This window comes from Periplaneta americana, chromosome 12, assembly GCF_040183065.1.
Source record: "Periplaneta americana isolate PAMFEO1 chromosome 12, P.americana_PAMFEO1_priV1, whole genome shotgun sequence".
NCBI classification, from domain to species: Eukaryota; Metazoa; Arthropoda; class Insecta; order Blattodea; family Blattidae; genus Periplaneta; species Periplaneta americana.
The window spans coordinates 107,238,148-107,256,942 of NC_091128.1; the positions used below are offsets into that span (position 1 = coordinate 107,238,148).

The following is an 18,795-nucleotide window of genomic DNA, read 5'->3' on the forward strand; positions in this document are numbered from 1 at the left end:
ACAGTATTCGTGAACTATTATTTCCTTTGGAATTAAAGATGTTTAAGTTACTTCCCTCCAGATGGCGTTTGAGATCCACAGACCATACAGTGAAACAGATCACACACAAACGTGACAGGTTTCTATAACTATAACGGTGACTTCCGGTCCGAGTCCCGTACAAGGAGGCTGTGAATAAACTATTGACTACTGCTATTCCTTGACGGAAAAGAAAATCTTTCCCATGAATTAAGTCTGTGTCAAATTAGTTACGATATTAATGTGGGTAGCTATAAAGATTTACAGTTCCATCAGCTGACATTATAAATAAAAGAATTTAAATTAATCCTATTATCGCTGCTAAGCTTGATTCGTATATTTTCTTTTAGTGTTAGTTTGACCCATAATTAACGTGCCTTTATTGCCTTGTGTTGACATCTCGGAAATATTGAAGAGGAAATATTAAATATATAAAGGTGTGTGTTTTTTAACATTAATCGCTGCTGTAAGATTTAGTTACAGTTTGCCTTTAGATTGTATTATGCTCGAGACAAATACAGAGGTGAATTATTTGTAGAGATGTTTTCAACAAGTTGACTTGTCTTTTTGTTTTTGGTAACGGGGGTTCTCTGAGCCTCAATTTTATTTGACCATCTGATGACTACTGAATTAAAACCGATATTTATTTTGCATTCACATTCTGGAAAGCATATCTGTGAGTTAGAGTGCAAATTAGTCTTATGTTAGTATTAACTTAGTATAAGAATTCCATATCGTACCTCGACGGACAGGGTACAAAGACTTATGTTTTTTGAACTTTGAAGTTAGCTAAGTAATTTGAGAAGAAAAAATAATTGAGAGAAATCTTACAGAATATATATGTTGCGAGTTAAAAGTTCAGTTAATTGTGCCGGGTTTATCTGCGTATATAAATGTTTCAAGCGTTCTAACGTTTTTACTGTTTGTTTTGTTAAGTTATCTTTAAGCAAACTGAGACATACTTTCAGAGTTTGGTAAAATGAAGTGTCCAAAGGGGAGTATACTTTGCATGAATTTTGTTATTGTTTGTACTAAGGCCTATATGTTAATGAGTTGTAGTGAAAAATTGGCTAACTTATTTTCTATGTACATGTTTCTTTAGAAATTGACCTACTGTTGACAGCTCATCGTTATTATAAGCTAGACGTAATACAATTAAAATTTATTAAATATTTAAACATATGAGCGTATGTGAGAATAACAGATTTATTAGTCAACTGTCCCAAGACAGGTTGGAACCTCGTATTCGTGACACTAATAAGACATTACTCATGAGACAACTAAACCAGGAGATAATAGGGTAGAGTGACCAGTTCATTTCCCCCTCTATTGCATTCATTGCTGAATACTTAGTAACATATTGCACTAATCAGACTTAAGATGTAGGCTATACTTACAAACAATTTTATCGTTCTTCTTTTGGCGCATATCAAGTGAGATGTACTGCCTGATAATAGATGTACAGCCCCAGAAACAAAAAAAAAAAAGGCCAGACTCTTCTAGCTTCTTACAGAACACGATTCACACCACAACGATTTAATAATGGTTTTCAACCCATATTATTTGAATAGTTTTACAGAAAGGTATTTCACAACTAATGCAAAAAGCACGAAATTAATCTGAAAATAAGATCAAATTAATGCCTAAGTGTCATTATGTAACACACACGATACAGTATGACAAACTCGATTATGACTATTCTGATAGCTCTGTGCTTGAGTGCTTGCATGCAGATTACAAAGTTCATAATCCAGATATTGTTGAGAAAGGAGGTTTTTTTATTGTGCGGGTTAATTTTGTTTACCATAATTCTAGTTTACTGCACAGTTTATAAAAAATTAATCTTCTATTAAGAATAGATCAATTTTAATCACATCTTTTCAAATGTCTTTCAGGTTGCGACAACAATCAAAGTACTTAAAACGAATTTCAATAACCTGAAAAAGTGATCTTATAGCCTACTGTATATAGGCTACCACTGCTTTGGAGTACTGAGCATGCGCAATGCGTTGAATCTAGAACTTACAAAATTCAGGCAGGCCTTTTTTTTCAATCTGGAACTGTACAATTTAGCCAGAACCTCAATCAGAGGTAAAATAAATGATTTATCTAATGTCTTTGAAGATCTTAGCTACTCCTATAACATCGTAAGAATCCACCTTTGTGGAGTATCGGTTAGCGTGTCTGAACTTGGCGAGTGGGGCTGGGTTCAAATCCTGATTGAGACAAGTTACCTGGTTGAGCTTTTCCTAGGGTTTTCTGTCGCCACATTAAGAGTGAATAGTGGCAAGTTTCGGCACCAGACCCTGGACTCATTTCACTGGCATTGTCTCCTCCATGTCACTCTAGGGTTACCATGAGAGGAATTCTATAGGAGGACATGGAATGTAAAATAAGAGGACATTGCTGAAAAAAGGAGGACTTTTTAAAAATTGATGTGAACAAAAATAAAGATGAAAACAATGGCTCACCTTAGTCGGTTTTCTCACTAGTTGCTGGATCAGTATTACATCTGTATCCTACTTATCGGTGGAGCCCACCTTCTGCACAAGAGCCTGAAGGGACCAATGTATATGTTGTAACAAGTAACCACAGTCTAGTATATACAATCACGAAGCTCAATACGTAGTAAATATGCAAAAATTAGGTAGTTGCTCACCACTAAGATCGCTAATATTGCCTCATTACAGGCAATGCAAAATAGTACCGTCACAGTCTATTGTTTCTAGCACCCTCAAAACTCAAGCTTCGTGACTGTATATAGTAGACTGTGAAATAACTATGGAACTGTTCACAGGACATGTCCTTAAATTATATTTCACTATGATGATACCTTTGACTGTATCCATTAGCATGCTATTTCGTTCTTTTGTCCATTGAGCAGATATTAGGGAAAATACTCTCTCAGCACTTTCATTGTGACTTGGGATAAATAAATAGAATTGACATACTTTTAAGAGTTCTGAGAAAGTTTCAGTGCTCGCAGAACTGTTGGAATTGAAGAATTTGCACCATTGTTTATCTAAACTTAAATCTTTGTCAAAATTAACTTGATTGGCATATCTTTGTACATTGCAGAATAAAATTGATAAAATAGCTTAGAATCATGAATAGTGACATTTTTAGAGTGTAAGAATTCAATGCTTGTCAATAGGTCATCATAGGCCTATTTTATGTTTTTTATGTGCTCCAGCTTCATCCATTGAAAGCAGTTTATTTATTTCATAGTTTTTCACCATTTATTTAGATATTCTATATATAATATCGCACATTATTCAATATTCATATGAATTCAGTTGAAATGCGAAATGCCGGACATTTCAAATTTTTTAAAAATGCTGCTGGACAGGATAAAGTGATTAAAAAAAAGAGGACATGTCCTCCTTTTGCCAGTCGGATGGTAACCCTACTCCACTCAGACACTAGATAACCATCACAGCTGATAAAGCGTCGTAAAATCAATTTAAAAACTATGATAAGAGTGAGAGTCTAATTTTACATTACACCATTTGGCAAAAATAATCTTTTAGAAAGTAATAGTGTGACTCTTAATGTTTCACCGAAACTGAATATCGCAATTAATCTTTTTAATAGACCTAGGTCTATATTTAATTTTTTAAATCCATTTAGTATGTTTATTGAGTGATTCTCGATAAATGGTCCTGATATTTTTTATTATGTTTTATATTTATATTTCCTATCTCTTATATATTTTGTTACCAAATAAAATTTAAGCAAAAAACACAGCATTTACTTATTTGGAGAATAAATGTTGATGATAACGAAAATTAAGAATATTGTTTTTTGTTGGATTAGAAAGGCCTATTTGTAGAATAGACTAGGCTGTATTATAATATCTCTTCTGTGAATTTTTAAAAGCATTAATTTGTAACTGACTTTGGTTTTAAACTTTAATACTTGCGATTATGTAATTACAGATGTGTGAAATTAATATTCCTGTTAATTTTGATTAATCTCCAGATTACCATTGTAAAGAAATTTGTTTCTGTGTAAAGGTAAATAGGTATGAAGCTGTCTGAGCGATGCCATTAACATTTATTCTGTAAATGTAATAATTCTTTCGTATTGTAATTTAGTATGTTGTGTGCCTTTTTGGAAACGTGCAACAATGGCTTACCTGTTTTGTGGTTTACCAAAGATTTTCCGACATTCCTGAATCATGAATGATTGCGCTGTTTGAGTTGGGTGGCTCGTCATTACACATGACGTCATAGATAAGTTTACTGCTGCTGTGAACAATTAAGTGGACTTAGTAAAATAATTTATACAACTTGTATAAGAGATTTCAGAGATTCTGTGTAATTACTTTAGTGCACATAAAGGTTTGTGCAAATAAATTATATTGAAAGTACAAACTAATGTTGTAGTGAAGATAATCATCCTATCACATCATCGGGGTAATGTAACTCCGCCTTCCAGGCGCCCCAACCTCAGAAGTGGGTTACAACTAAGCCACAGCCAGGAGAGAAGACCAGAAATGTCGAAAAGACAACCTGGTGGCACTGGATAAAAAAATGTTTTAGTGAAGAGGAGTTAAACAATGCAAAATATAAACTTCAGTTTATTCTAATTTTAAAGAAGAGATCAATTCTAGTGCCATGCCAAGCCTTTTGGCTTCTTTCTAGGGATGCCTTTTTTCCTTAGATAACATTAGGGTAAATTATTAAAATGATGATAGACTTCAACCTGAATGTGATCTTTTTAGTAGGTCTATGCTTTTACAAATATACTGTCATTTAAAGTATAAAACTGTCTCGTTTCTGTTGCTCGAATAGAGCAGAAAGAAGGTAGTAAAACACAGGATAATATTCCAAATACAGTGTTCTGTCTCCGTGATAAAGAGACCTGTAGAAATGGGAGTGTAAAAGTAAAATATTGCTTTCAATGGCTGAATGAACTTATATCCATATTTAGTCAAATGACAATAATAGTAAATGGGACATTCCATGTTCACGTGTGGGACATTTGTACTAATTTCTTAATCACATATCTTCCTATAATTAGTTAAGTAAATTTTTAAATTAAAAGTCTAGTATGCCAAAAGGAAAGTGCCAACAATGACTGATTTTTTGAGCTATGAAAAGTTATATCTTTTTTGTGTACTTAGAAAATACAAGACACATGATGGTCACGTGCGGGACACATGCATTTCTCTAACATAACAAATTACTGAGTTATGATAGAAAATTCAGCCCATCTGCTAATGCTGTCATTATGCTGTATTTTTTTCTGAATTACTTGCAGAAAATTCTATAATCTCACGCAATCACATTGAACAAAACATTAACTGGTGAGCCTGTAGAATTTTTTTTGTTGGCCACGTGTGGGACACAGGGGGTCACATATGGGACTTTTACCCTTATGGGAGGAATTAAAACAGATGACTGTAAATACTCTTAGGCTATGATACGTAAATTTTTAACAGAATAACAAAAAAAAATCATAAATATCACAAAACTAGGGAAACATTAACAAATTTGAAAAAGAAATGTTCTTCATAAATAACACAATACAACAGTTTACTTTACTTTAAAAATGCTCTGGAAAATTAAAAACTCCATGATTATTCACAACATCTAGAGGTAACAGTTTCTTGACAATCACTTGTTGGCTGTAGGAGATAAGTCAGGTCATTCAGGCCACTTGAAGTGATTTGAAACTCCAGCCTGTACCAACACTGAGACTTCAATTTTGTCACAAGCATGCACTTGCAATTAGTTTCAGCAAAATATTTGGGTAATTATAAGTAGGCTTACTGGTTTTCGTTTTTTTATGAAATTCATTTTTTTAACTTTTTGATTATTCCTAATGTGAAAATACTTCCAAGCAAAATCTATCTTGTACTTCTCAGAAAGTATAGGGTATTTCAAAAGTCAGTTCAAACATTAAACCGCTATAAATACTATAATATTTGAGATAGGGAAAAAACAAAAACATCACCGTGTTGGGCACACAATGGGGTTTACGAAACACTGGGAAGAAGTCTGCCGTTCTCTTGTTCAACATATAGCATTCTGTCTGCAACACCGTGTACATCATTTTGCAGATAATGTCTTGGAATATTGGCAATTTCTTGCGAGATGGCATCTTTCAGTTGCAGTAGGGTTGTTGGATATATCAGGAAAACTCGTTCTTTAAAGTAACCCTACAACCAAAAGTCGGCTGGATTGAAATCTGGAGATCGCGGAGGCCACATTATTGGAAAGTGCCTACTGATGACTTTGGTCGGAAAACGAACGTCAATTACGCATGTTAACTCCACCATTAATTTTTAGTAGGTTATTTTTCGACGCTTTATCAACATCTTACGTTATTTAGTGTCTGTTGAGATGAAAGTGATAATGCTGGTGAAATGAGTCCGGGGTCCAGCACCCAAAGTTATCCAGCATTTGCTCATATTGGGTTGAGGGAAAACCCCGGGAAAAAACTTCAACCAGGTAACTTGCCCCAACCGGGAATCGAACCCGGGCCACCTGGTTTCCCGGCCAGACGCGATAACCGTTACTCCACAGGTGTGGACAATAATGGAATAAGACAGACTGTTACAGTAAATGGGGAGCACTACTAAGCATGTTACAGAACTTCGTCATCCCTAGACTGAGGAACCACGATATGGAAGCTCCACCCCACATCTTTAGCCATGCAAAACAATTAATTACGCAGATGTTTGACGATCGTGTCATCAGTAGGCACTTTCCAACAATGTGGCCGCCGCGATCTCCAGGTTTCAATCCGACCGACTTTTTGGTTGTGGGATTACCTTAAATAACGAGTTTTTCTGACACATTCAACGACTCTACTGCGACTGAAAGATGCCATCTCGCAAGAAATTGCAAGTATTCCAAGATATTATCTGCAAAATGCTGTGCATGGTGTCGCTGACAGAATGTTATACGTTGAACAGGAGAACGGCAGACATTTTCTCAATGTTCTTTAAACCCCGTTGTTTGCCTAACACTGTGATGTTTTTGTTTTTTTCCTATCTCAAATATTGTAATATTTATAGTGGTTTAATGCTTGAACTGACTTTTGAAATACCCTATATTTCCAGCATCTTTATCATGAACTTATTTTAAAATTCTGACAATGGCCCATCACTCCATATTATTTCTAACTTCGGCTCATCATTACCCGATCGAATGATTTCATCATATAGAAAGGCAACACAAACACAGTGTCTTTGTCCTTAGATTGGCAGTCAGAATGGATAATGTACATTTTACATTGTCCTTTACAGAAAACAACTGCAGTAAATAAAAGTACACTTGTGTGTGATCAAAGAGCACTTTGAATTTCTAACACACTTGGAGAGCAAGTTTTGTTTTGATTACAAAGGTGATTGCATACATGTCCCATATAGGATGGTCACGTGTGGGACAACAATGAAAATTATTATTTAATTCTTTGTAATTAATGAAACAATTTCAAAATGTAGTCATGCAATTGTTGATTAAAAAAAGAAGGAAAACAGTTACTCAAAGTTTTTTTAATGAATATATTTCTTTTGCAAAACAAAATATAAACTATTTTAAGTCACGTGTGGGACATAGACTTTAATTTTTTTCACTGGCTTAATTAATAATTACTTAACACATTTATAACGTTATAATAATAAACATGTGTTAAAATATATATTTATTTTTCACACAGAACAGGAAAAAGTTGCACAATAATGTTTGTTAAGCAACTGAGAATCTAAAAAACAATGCAGTTACAGTCTAGCGGGAAATGGCTGATATAGGTCATCTTAAATGCAGATGTACCACACTAAAATTTTAAAGCAGTTGAAAAGGCAATATGTTTCAACTTAATTCAGGGTTTTATGTATACCATTTTACAAAACTTTTACCTGAAAAAAAAATTATGACAAATTCATAATAATGGCCTGTTTTTCATGGAATGTCTCAAATACAGGTCTAAAATGAAATATGCCTCTGAATTTATTTTCCTGTCTCCTGAAACACGAATTACTGTTTTGTTGGTTAGATCCTAATCCCAGGGAGGTATTCAATTACACATCTTTTTCAAATTTTGGCACCTAAAACGTTTATATGTAGCGTATATTAAAGCCTGAATAAGCCAAATCTAACTTGTCAGTGATCCTAGATCTTACAAAAAGTTAATCTATCAAGAAGCGTAAGCCTATATGCAAGGTATATCAGAAGCCTGAACAAACCAAACCTGATCTGTCACTGATCCTCGACCTTAGCGAAAAATTTGCTTTCTGCCTATCTACTAAAAAGCTAATATTATATGTAAGGCATATCAAAATCCGGAACTAAACCAAACTTAATCTGTCACTGATTCTCACGAAAACTCACTTATTCCACAGTTCCACAATTTGCACAAAGACATTTGTCTGATAATACACCATGTCTTAACAAAAAGAAGATAGCAGTTCTTCAATATTCAACAATGGCTTCTTTGAAAATCCCAAAACCGTCCATTGACAACTGCCACACAAACTACATACTACACTTGGTCCTGCCTTCTCCAGGATCATTAACCTAAAAAGTCAATGATATAACTTCGCGAAATATAGGCTAATCAAATCTTTCATTTACATGAACACCAAGTAGCAGGAAATCCGTACACTATCACATATTACGAAAAATATTTTGCCACAGTAACTTCACAGTCTTAGAAACATACGGGCCTTTGGTCACCAGAGAAACAGATAAAATCACAAAAATCAAATATTTATACAGAACAAACTTTTTATTGCTTGACCTCCACTTCTTAACCATAAATAAATGCGCTCAAATTGAAATTAACTTCGAAAATATGATTTTTATATTTTATTAGCAATGTCATGAGAGGTAACATACTGTATGTATGCGAATACTCCGCGCCATCGATTAATCCACGCACCCTAATTTTAGAAGAGAAAAAAAAAGAAAAAGAAAGAAAATAGGCTGTAATTTGTGTTTTATTTACACGAAATTAATCCTACATAATGATTACCTACTCCAAAACTAAATAAAATAGCAATTTGTTTCAAGAAACTCGTCATAATCTTCACATGCTGTTGTAGAAGCATGCGGTACTCTACCTACAATAGCAAATTAGGAAACACACTCTTGGATAATTTTATAGACTAATGGAGGTCATGATGAATGGTTCCAGCCAATCAGAAAGAGACTATCCAATGTCTCACCTCTCATGCCACCTATGAGAGAGATGCAGAAACGTTTTTGTTCTACCTGTGGTTTGCAAAGGAGTGAGTTGTGAGTTGTTCATTAATGATTCAGAAGAATAATTGGAATCACAGACTGGAAAGAATCATTAGAATCAATTCATAATATATGATGTGTTGAAATAGACTTCTGAAAAAGAATCATGTTGCCTAACTCTACATCAGACAGACCAAGGTGTGAGGCCGGACAACGCTATATTATAACGGGATCCAGTGTTTGAGGCAAAGCGGTATCAACCCAATTTCAAATAATACATGCACCCCAGTTTTTCTTCACTAAATTCGGGAAAAAATATGCGCGGAGTATTCTCTTACAATAATTACAATTTTTACTTTTCACTGAAAAAGTTGCTTTCTTTTCTGTAAAAAAAAAAAAAAAAATCTGCCAGAGTATATTAGGCTTTAATATATAAATATTAAGTTAGGTAGGCTTAAATTGGAGCAGCTAAACAGAATTGATTGAAAAGCAATGAAGATTAGCTATTTTGTTAAAAACACAAGACTGTATCCAATGAGATACATTTGAAGGAATTATAATAAAATGTCATCACTCTTGATAGAACTGGGTGAAAAGCATGTTATAAGCGGAATATGGCATGTTCTTAAGCACATATTTTCAAAATTTAATATTACTGTATTAAAAGTGAACGTTATGGATAATTTTACATGAAAACAATGTAGGCCTATTACTGGATGTTACTAAATGCTATTTTAACATCTGTCACATCTCATTTGTTCCCCTACTTAAAATGTTGTTCTCAGTGTGGCAGAGATTAAATCTTCTAACACATCAAGACGAGAAGTCAGATATGTGCTCTGATGGCAGACAATGCATCCAGTGCAGCTGACTTTGACAGTAGCAAAGGTGACATGCCATCATTATCCTCTTCATTATCTTCGTAGTGTTGTTAATGACTGTCAACATAGTTAGCGTTGATCTACAATAGTGTTTGTTATTCAGCAGTCCAATTATGTTTATTTAGCAGTAATGAGATTTTCGTGAACAGTGACGAATTCGTGGAAGTTGACACTAACTCACAATAGTGTAGTTAGTCACTGTATACTTAACTTTCCATCATGACATTTTTCGGTAATATGGATGAGTTATTATTAATAAACACTTTCCCTAAACAGGGATTGCATAGAAGACAAAGTATACCATTTACAAAAACAAAATTTTGAATAGTACATATTACATGGATAATTTGTTATGAATATAAAACCAATGCAAGAAAGAGAAAAAGAAATAACGGTGTAATCTGAGGTGATTTTTTAACAATGCAATCAAGTCACAGAAATTCAGCATTATCAACAATAGTGGAAGAATCATCAAATTTACAGAATTAACTTCTGCATATAGACCAATAGGACACAGAGATCAGGGAAGACCTAGATATTGGTGGAGGGATCAATATCATCATTCTTAGAATACCGTCATAGATCTCATGGTTTAAATGTCGAAGTTCATGGTGATGATGATGATTTTTAATATTATTGTAATAGTGATTTCAGTAAGGTCAGTTTATTTGAAGTGTCATTTAACAGTTTGTACTTTCTTCAGGAATACAGTCTTTTGAAAATATGTATATTGAAGTTTATGAGTGTTCCCTGGACTTACATAAGTTAACTATGTCTTGCAGAGAAGCTACATAGTCGGTGTCACGTGGTGCAATTCCTGACGATGACATCGACATCCTCTGAAGTAAAACTAAAGAGGTTCCTTCATTATGGACGTGAGACACCTCTTTATCAACCGGGAGATCGCTATGTGCACAAGTACTTCGAACGAGATAATGTGACATCCATAGAGGCATTAGTTGCTGATGGGAAAGAAACTGATGCAGTAGTACACATTGTAAAGGTATATAATTTTAATTTCAACTTTTTTATGGCAAATGAATCTCATGTATGTATGTAATAGTAATTTTTAAGAGGTATCCATTATAAACCTGTGTTGTTTTCTGCTGGTTTACTGCATTTTGCAGAATACACGAGCATGACATCGGAAATATTCTTGCTGAAGGTTTTGTCTGAATTTCATGGTGTTATCAGCATTGGTATGACAATCATGTCAAAAGGTCAGCGTTATCCTTTGTTGGTTGCAAGTTATTGTTAGAATGTGTTCATTTTTCAGTAAATATTTTATTTCGGAATATGTATGATAAGACTTTCTTGTGTTAAATTCTAACGTACCTTGTAAACAATTTAACACAAGAAAGTCTTATCATACATATTCCGAAGTGATACAGTGTTAAAAGTTGTGTACTCAAGATGTAAAATATTTTACGGAGGAAATCAACAGATTTTTGTCTTTAAAGAGAATTTTCTTTTGCACAACTGCTATTTTATTCATTTTTGCACTTGTATGCTCTTATTCCATACGTCACATGGATTGATTCTGAATTTGTACTTATCATTTGCCATAATTTCATTAAAGAAAATTTATCTTCCACATTATTATTATTATTATTATCATCATCATCATCATCATCATCATCATTATTTTATTTTTGAGAAAATAAATACAGTAGAATTCCTCATATCCAGCAACTTTGGGACAAAGCCAGTGCCAGATAACTGATTTTGCTGGATAATTGGAAAATACATTTATAGGTTACTAGTGGCTTGTGCAGCAAATGCTGCAAACTAAGTTCATTAGACGTTCAAATAAACATTTTTCAGATTTATTTTCAATAAAGAATACCAGACATTCTGTAAGTTATTTGCTTCCATAATAATGAAAGATACTCTCTCTCTCGAGCCAGTACTGAAGAGAACCATGCATATAAATATCTACACCACACCGCCATTAAATATATGGAAAAAACCCAACCCAACTTGATTAATAATATATGAAAATATTTGATTTTTAATAATATTATTATCTTACGTAAGTTTCATAGCTTTCAATAACATATACTATATATACTATATAGCTGCAACTCAGAAAATATAGAAATCAAAATCTAATTTAAGTTATTCTCTACATCTACTTATATAACCCCAAAACGTTTCATTGTCATATCATCAATATAGCATTAATATGTACAAGAGCGAATGCGAATCCGATCTAAAACGAGAGGACCCCAAGATCTGGCTGCTGGACAGAAGTTTCGAGTGGCACTACCTGGCTGCAGACTTCATGCAGTACTTCCGCATGATGCTGGTACACCAGGGTCTCCCCCAGTGGCAGTTCAAATTCACGCCCATGGACCATTATTATGTATAATTAATGAAAAATAGTCACATCATGGCATTAACTGCAATAATATTTCATTTCTAATGGTAATAATGTCATCAAACCACCTCAAGTTTTGTAGTTTTTGATATCCAATACACAGCTGTACCCAGAAAATTACACACCACAGAATCGAACCTGTAAATTATTTTTAATAAGTTAAGTTTTTAATAACCAATTTAATTTGAGCTCTAAATATGTCAGCATTCTTGCAGATCATGGCCTTCCTGTAATATTGTTTACTGTAGTGTGTGTTTTGTTTCATTCTGTAATGCAACACGGCCGACTTGATGATCGCTTTGCTTCTCCTTTACAAAAAAGCGAAGGGAATATCAAGTCGGCCGTGAATGCTATTAGCTAGTTCTCAAAACTGACGACAGATGGGTTTTGGAAAATAGGAAAATTATGTTTAAAAATTGACATTTCACTGAAAACTACTATTTTTTCCGAAATGCTTTGAGTGCCAAGCTTCAAAATGAGGGGTCATTTATTAAAATCCGTCCAGCCGTTTTCCCGTAATTTCCATTACCAGTTCAAATTATATATATAGATGTAAAGACACATGTACTGCACAAACATCTTTTTCTATGTTGAAATTTAGTAATTTTCATATAGATATTTAAAAATAAAGTTTTGAAATATGTACAATGTTTATTTTTAATACTGAATACGGTAATGTACATTAATCAGTTCATAATTATTGTAATACAGTAATACATAATAGTGTAAAAAAAAATACTAAAAGTTTTCGTAACCTTATGACAATTTTAAATGGTGGTCATGTGATGTGAAGAGCAGTGTAGCCAACATCACAAATATGAAGACGAAATAACGCTTGATGATTTGAGTGTAAGAATATTTCGCTTGCATTTCGCAAAATACAGTGTGCAACAGCACTGCTTAGTGATAATAGCCATGATGCTATTTATCACTCAAATGAAATTTTTACATGCTATAGGAATAGAGAATTTCACACTTTCCTATTTAGATTCATCCAACACCCCTTCGAAACAGGCGAGTTCAAGTTGTAAATTTAAACATATCGTCTCTGCACATTATTTGGAAGTAGTGGTGAGATAAACTGCTCTTTTGTGATCACTGTTCGATCTCATTTATGATTACGGTGATCTTAGATAGTGAAACAGTGATTGAACTGTGAACTTGTTTGAGGTGAACACTGAACAGTCTATTCTTCCCCCGTTCATCAGAGCGTATCAGTGCGATGTTTCAATACTGTTGATATTTCGCACATGGTAGGAGAGAGCGAGAAAATGTTGAGGTTGTGTGTTAATACTTCACAGAAGCCAAGTATGAGCACAATACAGAGTTGTAAATATAGACGTTTCATCATTTTAAAAATAGATTAAAGGTTTGGAAGTTAGTATTAATTAATTTATTTATTTATTTAGACAAACTGAACATTTGTCGTCTGGCTACCCAATATAATGATTGTCCATTTGATCTTGTCTAGTATTCCTGAAGTGAAATATTATATATAGGCCTACGTATAAAACGGAAGATTAGTAATTTTGACATCATTCACACATCACTCAGAAGATGAATGAAACATTGTTATTTTTTAAATCATTGTCATATTTGGTAAAATTCTGTTATTATTGTAATTTTACTAGTTGACTAGTGTAGCCAATATTAATAATTATTATTAATAACTTCACTGCTTACAATAATGGAATCAATTAACCAGTGTAAAATCCTGCCAGATTTTCGGCTGACAGTAGTATATTTTCCGTCTTTAAGAAATTGAATTCTACCAGGATCAGCCTGAAATCTACTGAGTTGGCTACACTGAATGTATTGTTAAAATCGGGTGCTCACAGTTTGCGGGCGTACTTGTTCTCAGTTTTGTGACTAGGTAGTATAAGCACAGCAGCGCAGCACACGCAGTGAGAAAAGAACATGAACTGTCGCTGCTGGTGACCAGTTTAGCCCTCGAACTGTGATCACTGTTTAAAGAGCTGTTTAATCATAGGTGTGATCGTGATTTTTAGATCACTGTTATAAAATCACAGGTCAATTATTTCCTGCTCATCACTATTTGCAAGGTCCAAGTGACAGCTTACCGATGCTACCCGATATACTCCAGGGACATAACGGTTTTTTTTTTTTGTCTATGGTTTCATGCATGAACGATGCAAAGAGTAGACATGATGTGCGGCATGTGCGATCCATGAAAACCACTCACATATTCGTCTGACTCTTCCCGTTCGCATGAATGGCTATATATATATATATATATATATATATATATATATTTTTTTTTTACCTAGCCAAAAGTGCTGTTGTTTTGGTATTGCTGGTTATTTGGGTGCTGTATACGAAGGATTTTACTGTAGGTTCTGTTCTTCCTTAGATTTATGTATTATAAACTAGGAAAATTATTAATGCTCCAGGGAATGGGGTTTACTTTTTTATTTATTATTATTATTATTATTTTATTTTTTCAAAATTGGCTTTGTAAAGGCTGCAGCTAAATAAAGATACAGTATTAAAGTGTTGTTATTTTATGAATGAAACATAAAAATTACCAAAATGTATAAAATTTAAGAACTAAAAAGTTTTTTCAGTTTTAAAAGATATTCCATTTTCGATACACAACACCTGTTTGCATCAAATAAGTGAGTCAGCAGAATTGTTATTAAGATCTCTTACATCTCTCAAACTCCGACTGATTTTAAATTATTAGTAATCATTGTTTATAATGTAATGATAACTTTCTCCTCTTTCTGACACAGGTTATGAAAAAACTGTTTTGCTCTAATTTATTTTCAAATGGCGAGAAATATTTCATGATCCTGAAACGTAAAGTTATACTTATTACAGACCATGGAGGCCCAGGGGATAGCAGGAGGCTCACACATTCAGTGTTTTGCCAGACTAAATATTGGGCAGAAGTGTTGGAAACGTGAGAGTGTGCATTATTGTGGTGTAGGCACCAACCAGATGGATGCAGCTTAGTATGTTATCATCCATTGTGTTCGGCCAGGGTCTTCAAAACAGTCACCTAATACTGCCCAGTAACTGTGGTTTGTGTGGGCACTTCATGTTGATAGGCCATTTTATTGTAGTTAAAGAAGGAAACCACCATTACCTTTCCCTCTGTTGGAACAACCTTGCCTTCTTTGGCGTCAGAGAACTGGGTGATTTCCAGACTGCTCACCTGTTTGTTTTTGGAATCATAGTGGTGAAGCCAACTCTCATTGCCAGTAATGATGGAATACATAAGGACCTCACCATGCCCTCTAAAATTTCAAAGCTGCGTACTGCTCATTATGAACTGACGCCATTTTTCATGTGCAACTGCCAGCCACTTGTGCTTTGTTAGTACAGTTGTCAGCTGCATGCATGTATGTGTCTAAATTTTGTTTACCAATTCCATGAGACCTGGTCTTCTTGCAAAAACTTGTCCAATGTGTGATACAAAAAAATCCGCTTTCACTGTTTTTTGATTTGCCGTCGTATTTGTGGTCCCATTGTCATTTTGTTAATCATTTGAATTCTTAGACATTGCTCACTTGGCACAGTTTATTGATTTTCTATATTTTTCTTTTTTTGAGTTTTCACTGTACTTGGGTGAAACCAAGACATTCATTGTTTTCATCCTCTTTACAACCCATGCGAAAACTTGAGTGAGTGATATGTAATTATTCCCACACATTTTTGTTAAGAAACAGAAGTAATCAGGTTTTTAATTTCACAAGAAATTTGAGGAAGAAGCTGACAGAATATTATAATAGTACAGGAAACAAGAACCAATTCACTCACGAGTGATAAAGTAAGTTGTCCTGTATGTTATACAGTTTGAGTTTCTAAATGATACTGTTGCATTAAATTGATTTTTTTTCCTTCCTGTTCTCTCTCTCTCTCTCTCTCTCGCATGTTCAGATTGTCTGGAATTTCGGACTACCAGAGTTTTACTGTATACGTTTGTTGTTCAGGCTTTCAGTGATGGATACTCTGCACATCCCCAGTCACTAGTGTTTACTTTGGCATTGTGTGCCCGTCAAAATGACAGTGAACGTCTACGTGAAGCAGCATACAATGCCATTAAGACAGTTTGTAAGGCTCCAAAAGATCTTTTCCTGTTTGTCAAGTTTGCTCATGACCTCTCTCAGCCGAATTCAGGTAAGTTTTGGGAAATGACTTTGTTGATTGTTATTGTCTCCTTATGATTTCTGTTTCTTTTATTATTTCTACATACTGTTCATGTTGAAGGATGGGGCCATGGCTGGCGGCGTGTGATAATTGACTGGTATCTGAAGAAGGAACCAATGGAATTGGCAGAATGTGTGACAAGATTCCGTGGCCGATATGGATGGACACACCGAGACATTATAAAATTGTCTCATCCAAAATCAGATGATGTTGGTAAGGACAAGCAAGAAGTTTCATTTAATTGCTATAGATCGTAATGAGAATTGTACTATTTTACCTGCATTTATATAGGCTACACAGTGAGGAATATGCATGGATTTTATTTTCTGTCTGAAGTAGATTCTTTCATTGAGTAATATGCTTCTGATTATAATCTCAAAATATATGTATTTGGACATTTAAACTCACTGATTAAAATCCAAATGGAATATGATAAGAAAATATCACGAAACTCCAAAGGGCTATTTCATTAGTATGATATCATAGCACAAAAACTACTTATTGTTCTTGAATCAGACAAGATGAATATTCTGTGTGCGTAGTATTAACATTCCTGATAGTTTTCAACTATGTTCCATTATAGAAATTTACAATGTCTTTAGCTGCCAAATGATGTATATGAGTTCTTGTATATTGTGCCGCTATGCAAAGGCACATTATTTTTGTTATCTTTGCTCAGGACACATTTTTAATTTTATAATGCACTTGACCATTTCTGTTCTTGGCTTGAGCATATCGTTCAACATTATGTCCATAATTTTCTCTCCCAGCATTATTCAGAATTAGAGGAAAAGAAGTATTTATTAATTTATTATCACAACAAACAAAAATTAATTGTTCAAGAAGAACCCATGTTAATGAATACCTTGTGGTCTTGAAGTCTCAAACTTTTGGTCATTGGGAAGCATTTAAGCATTTGTTCTCTTTCATAATCATTATTAGTCAAAAATACAAGATTATCTCCATGTTCAGATGCTAATATGTGCCAAATTGGGTAAATCCATGGTGCCATTAAAGTAAATAATTACGTTCATTATTTTCAACAAGAGATATTTATATTAAACCACATATTTTTCCATCCAAATTAAGAGCTGGAGAGTTTATTTTAAAAAAGAAGTATAGTGCTTGTTACCCATTTCAATGATCCAGCAATTGTGCTTGTTATGAATACAAGGTTCTTGGGTTTCAGTCTTAGCCAAAGGCAGTAGAGTTGAAAGTGATACATAATCCTTAGCATTACTTTTTGGCTGCTACTGTATATCTTGCCCATGTGTTCTGTTTTGTGGAGAAAGACATGTCTGCAGTAGAACACTGCAATGCAAATTTTTTGCTCTCTCGTATTTGTTCAAAGGTCCCACACTAGAGGACTTTTTCTTTGAGCGAAGAGCACTCTAAACCATGTTGACTAGTGAACTATCTTGCGTGAAAGGAGATTGGCAGAAAGCGACCGGGAATTGTTTAAATTTTTACTTGGAAGCTCCCACAGCCTACATTACACCTTATTGTGTTACAGTGAATTAGATATATTCTGTGCGATAATGAAGGTTAAATAATGGAATTATATTTATGTTCGTTCTGATTTCTGTTTACTATATTTATTGCTCAATTTCACTTGTACTTCAAATGCTGTATGAATGAAAATTAATTGTACATTTTTCATCTTGTACACTACATGAATCTTGAATAATCTGTGTATTAAATTATGTCTTCGGATCAAAAATATAAATATACAAGAATAAATATGATATAAAATGCCCTTGGCTCGAAAATAAAAATAATACAGGAATAACAATGGAGAGAAACGATATTAAATAATGATTTATGTTCGTTCTGTAACTAATTTTTCCTACATATTACTTCTGAGCTTGCCACCACTATGATCTAATGGCTAGAGCACTGGACTTATAATCCTGTAGTTACGGCTTCGATCCATGGTGTACCCCTGATTTATAACTTGTGTCAGGCAAACCCATGGTCCAGGTAACACTGGGGTTTTCTCAGAGAGCTCCGGTTCCCCTGTGGCATCCCAAGAAATCTCCATCATCTCATCTCATTGTGGGTGTAGTGTAGACCAGCTTCCTATAGCATATTCTGGGCAATGACTTGTCAGTAAATTGGTCAACACAACTGGCTTCATATAGGTTAGTGA

General features: G+C 34.1%; 1 protein-coding gene across 1 annotated transcript in view; it reads left to right on the forward strand.

Annotated features, from left to right (window-relative positions):
• Window positions 1-144: 144 nt before the first annotated feature.
• Window positions 145-18,795, forward strand: part of LOC138710776 (RNA-binding protein RO60) — a 47,836-nt gene continuing 29,185 nt past the window's right edge. The window contains exons 1-4 of the mRNA XM_069841881.1: window positions 145-455; window positions 10,876-11,096; window positions 16,430-16,616; window positions 16,707-16,859. Of these exons, the coding sequence (XP_069697982.1) occupies window positions 10,917-11,096; window positions 16,430-16,616; window positions 16,707-16,859 (520 nt within the window). The 5' untranslated portion in view covers window positions 145-455; window positions 10,876-10,916. The remainder of the gene's footprint in view (window positions 456-10,875; window positions 11,097-16,429; window positions 16,617-16,706; window positions 16,860-18,795) is intronic.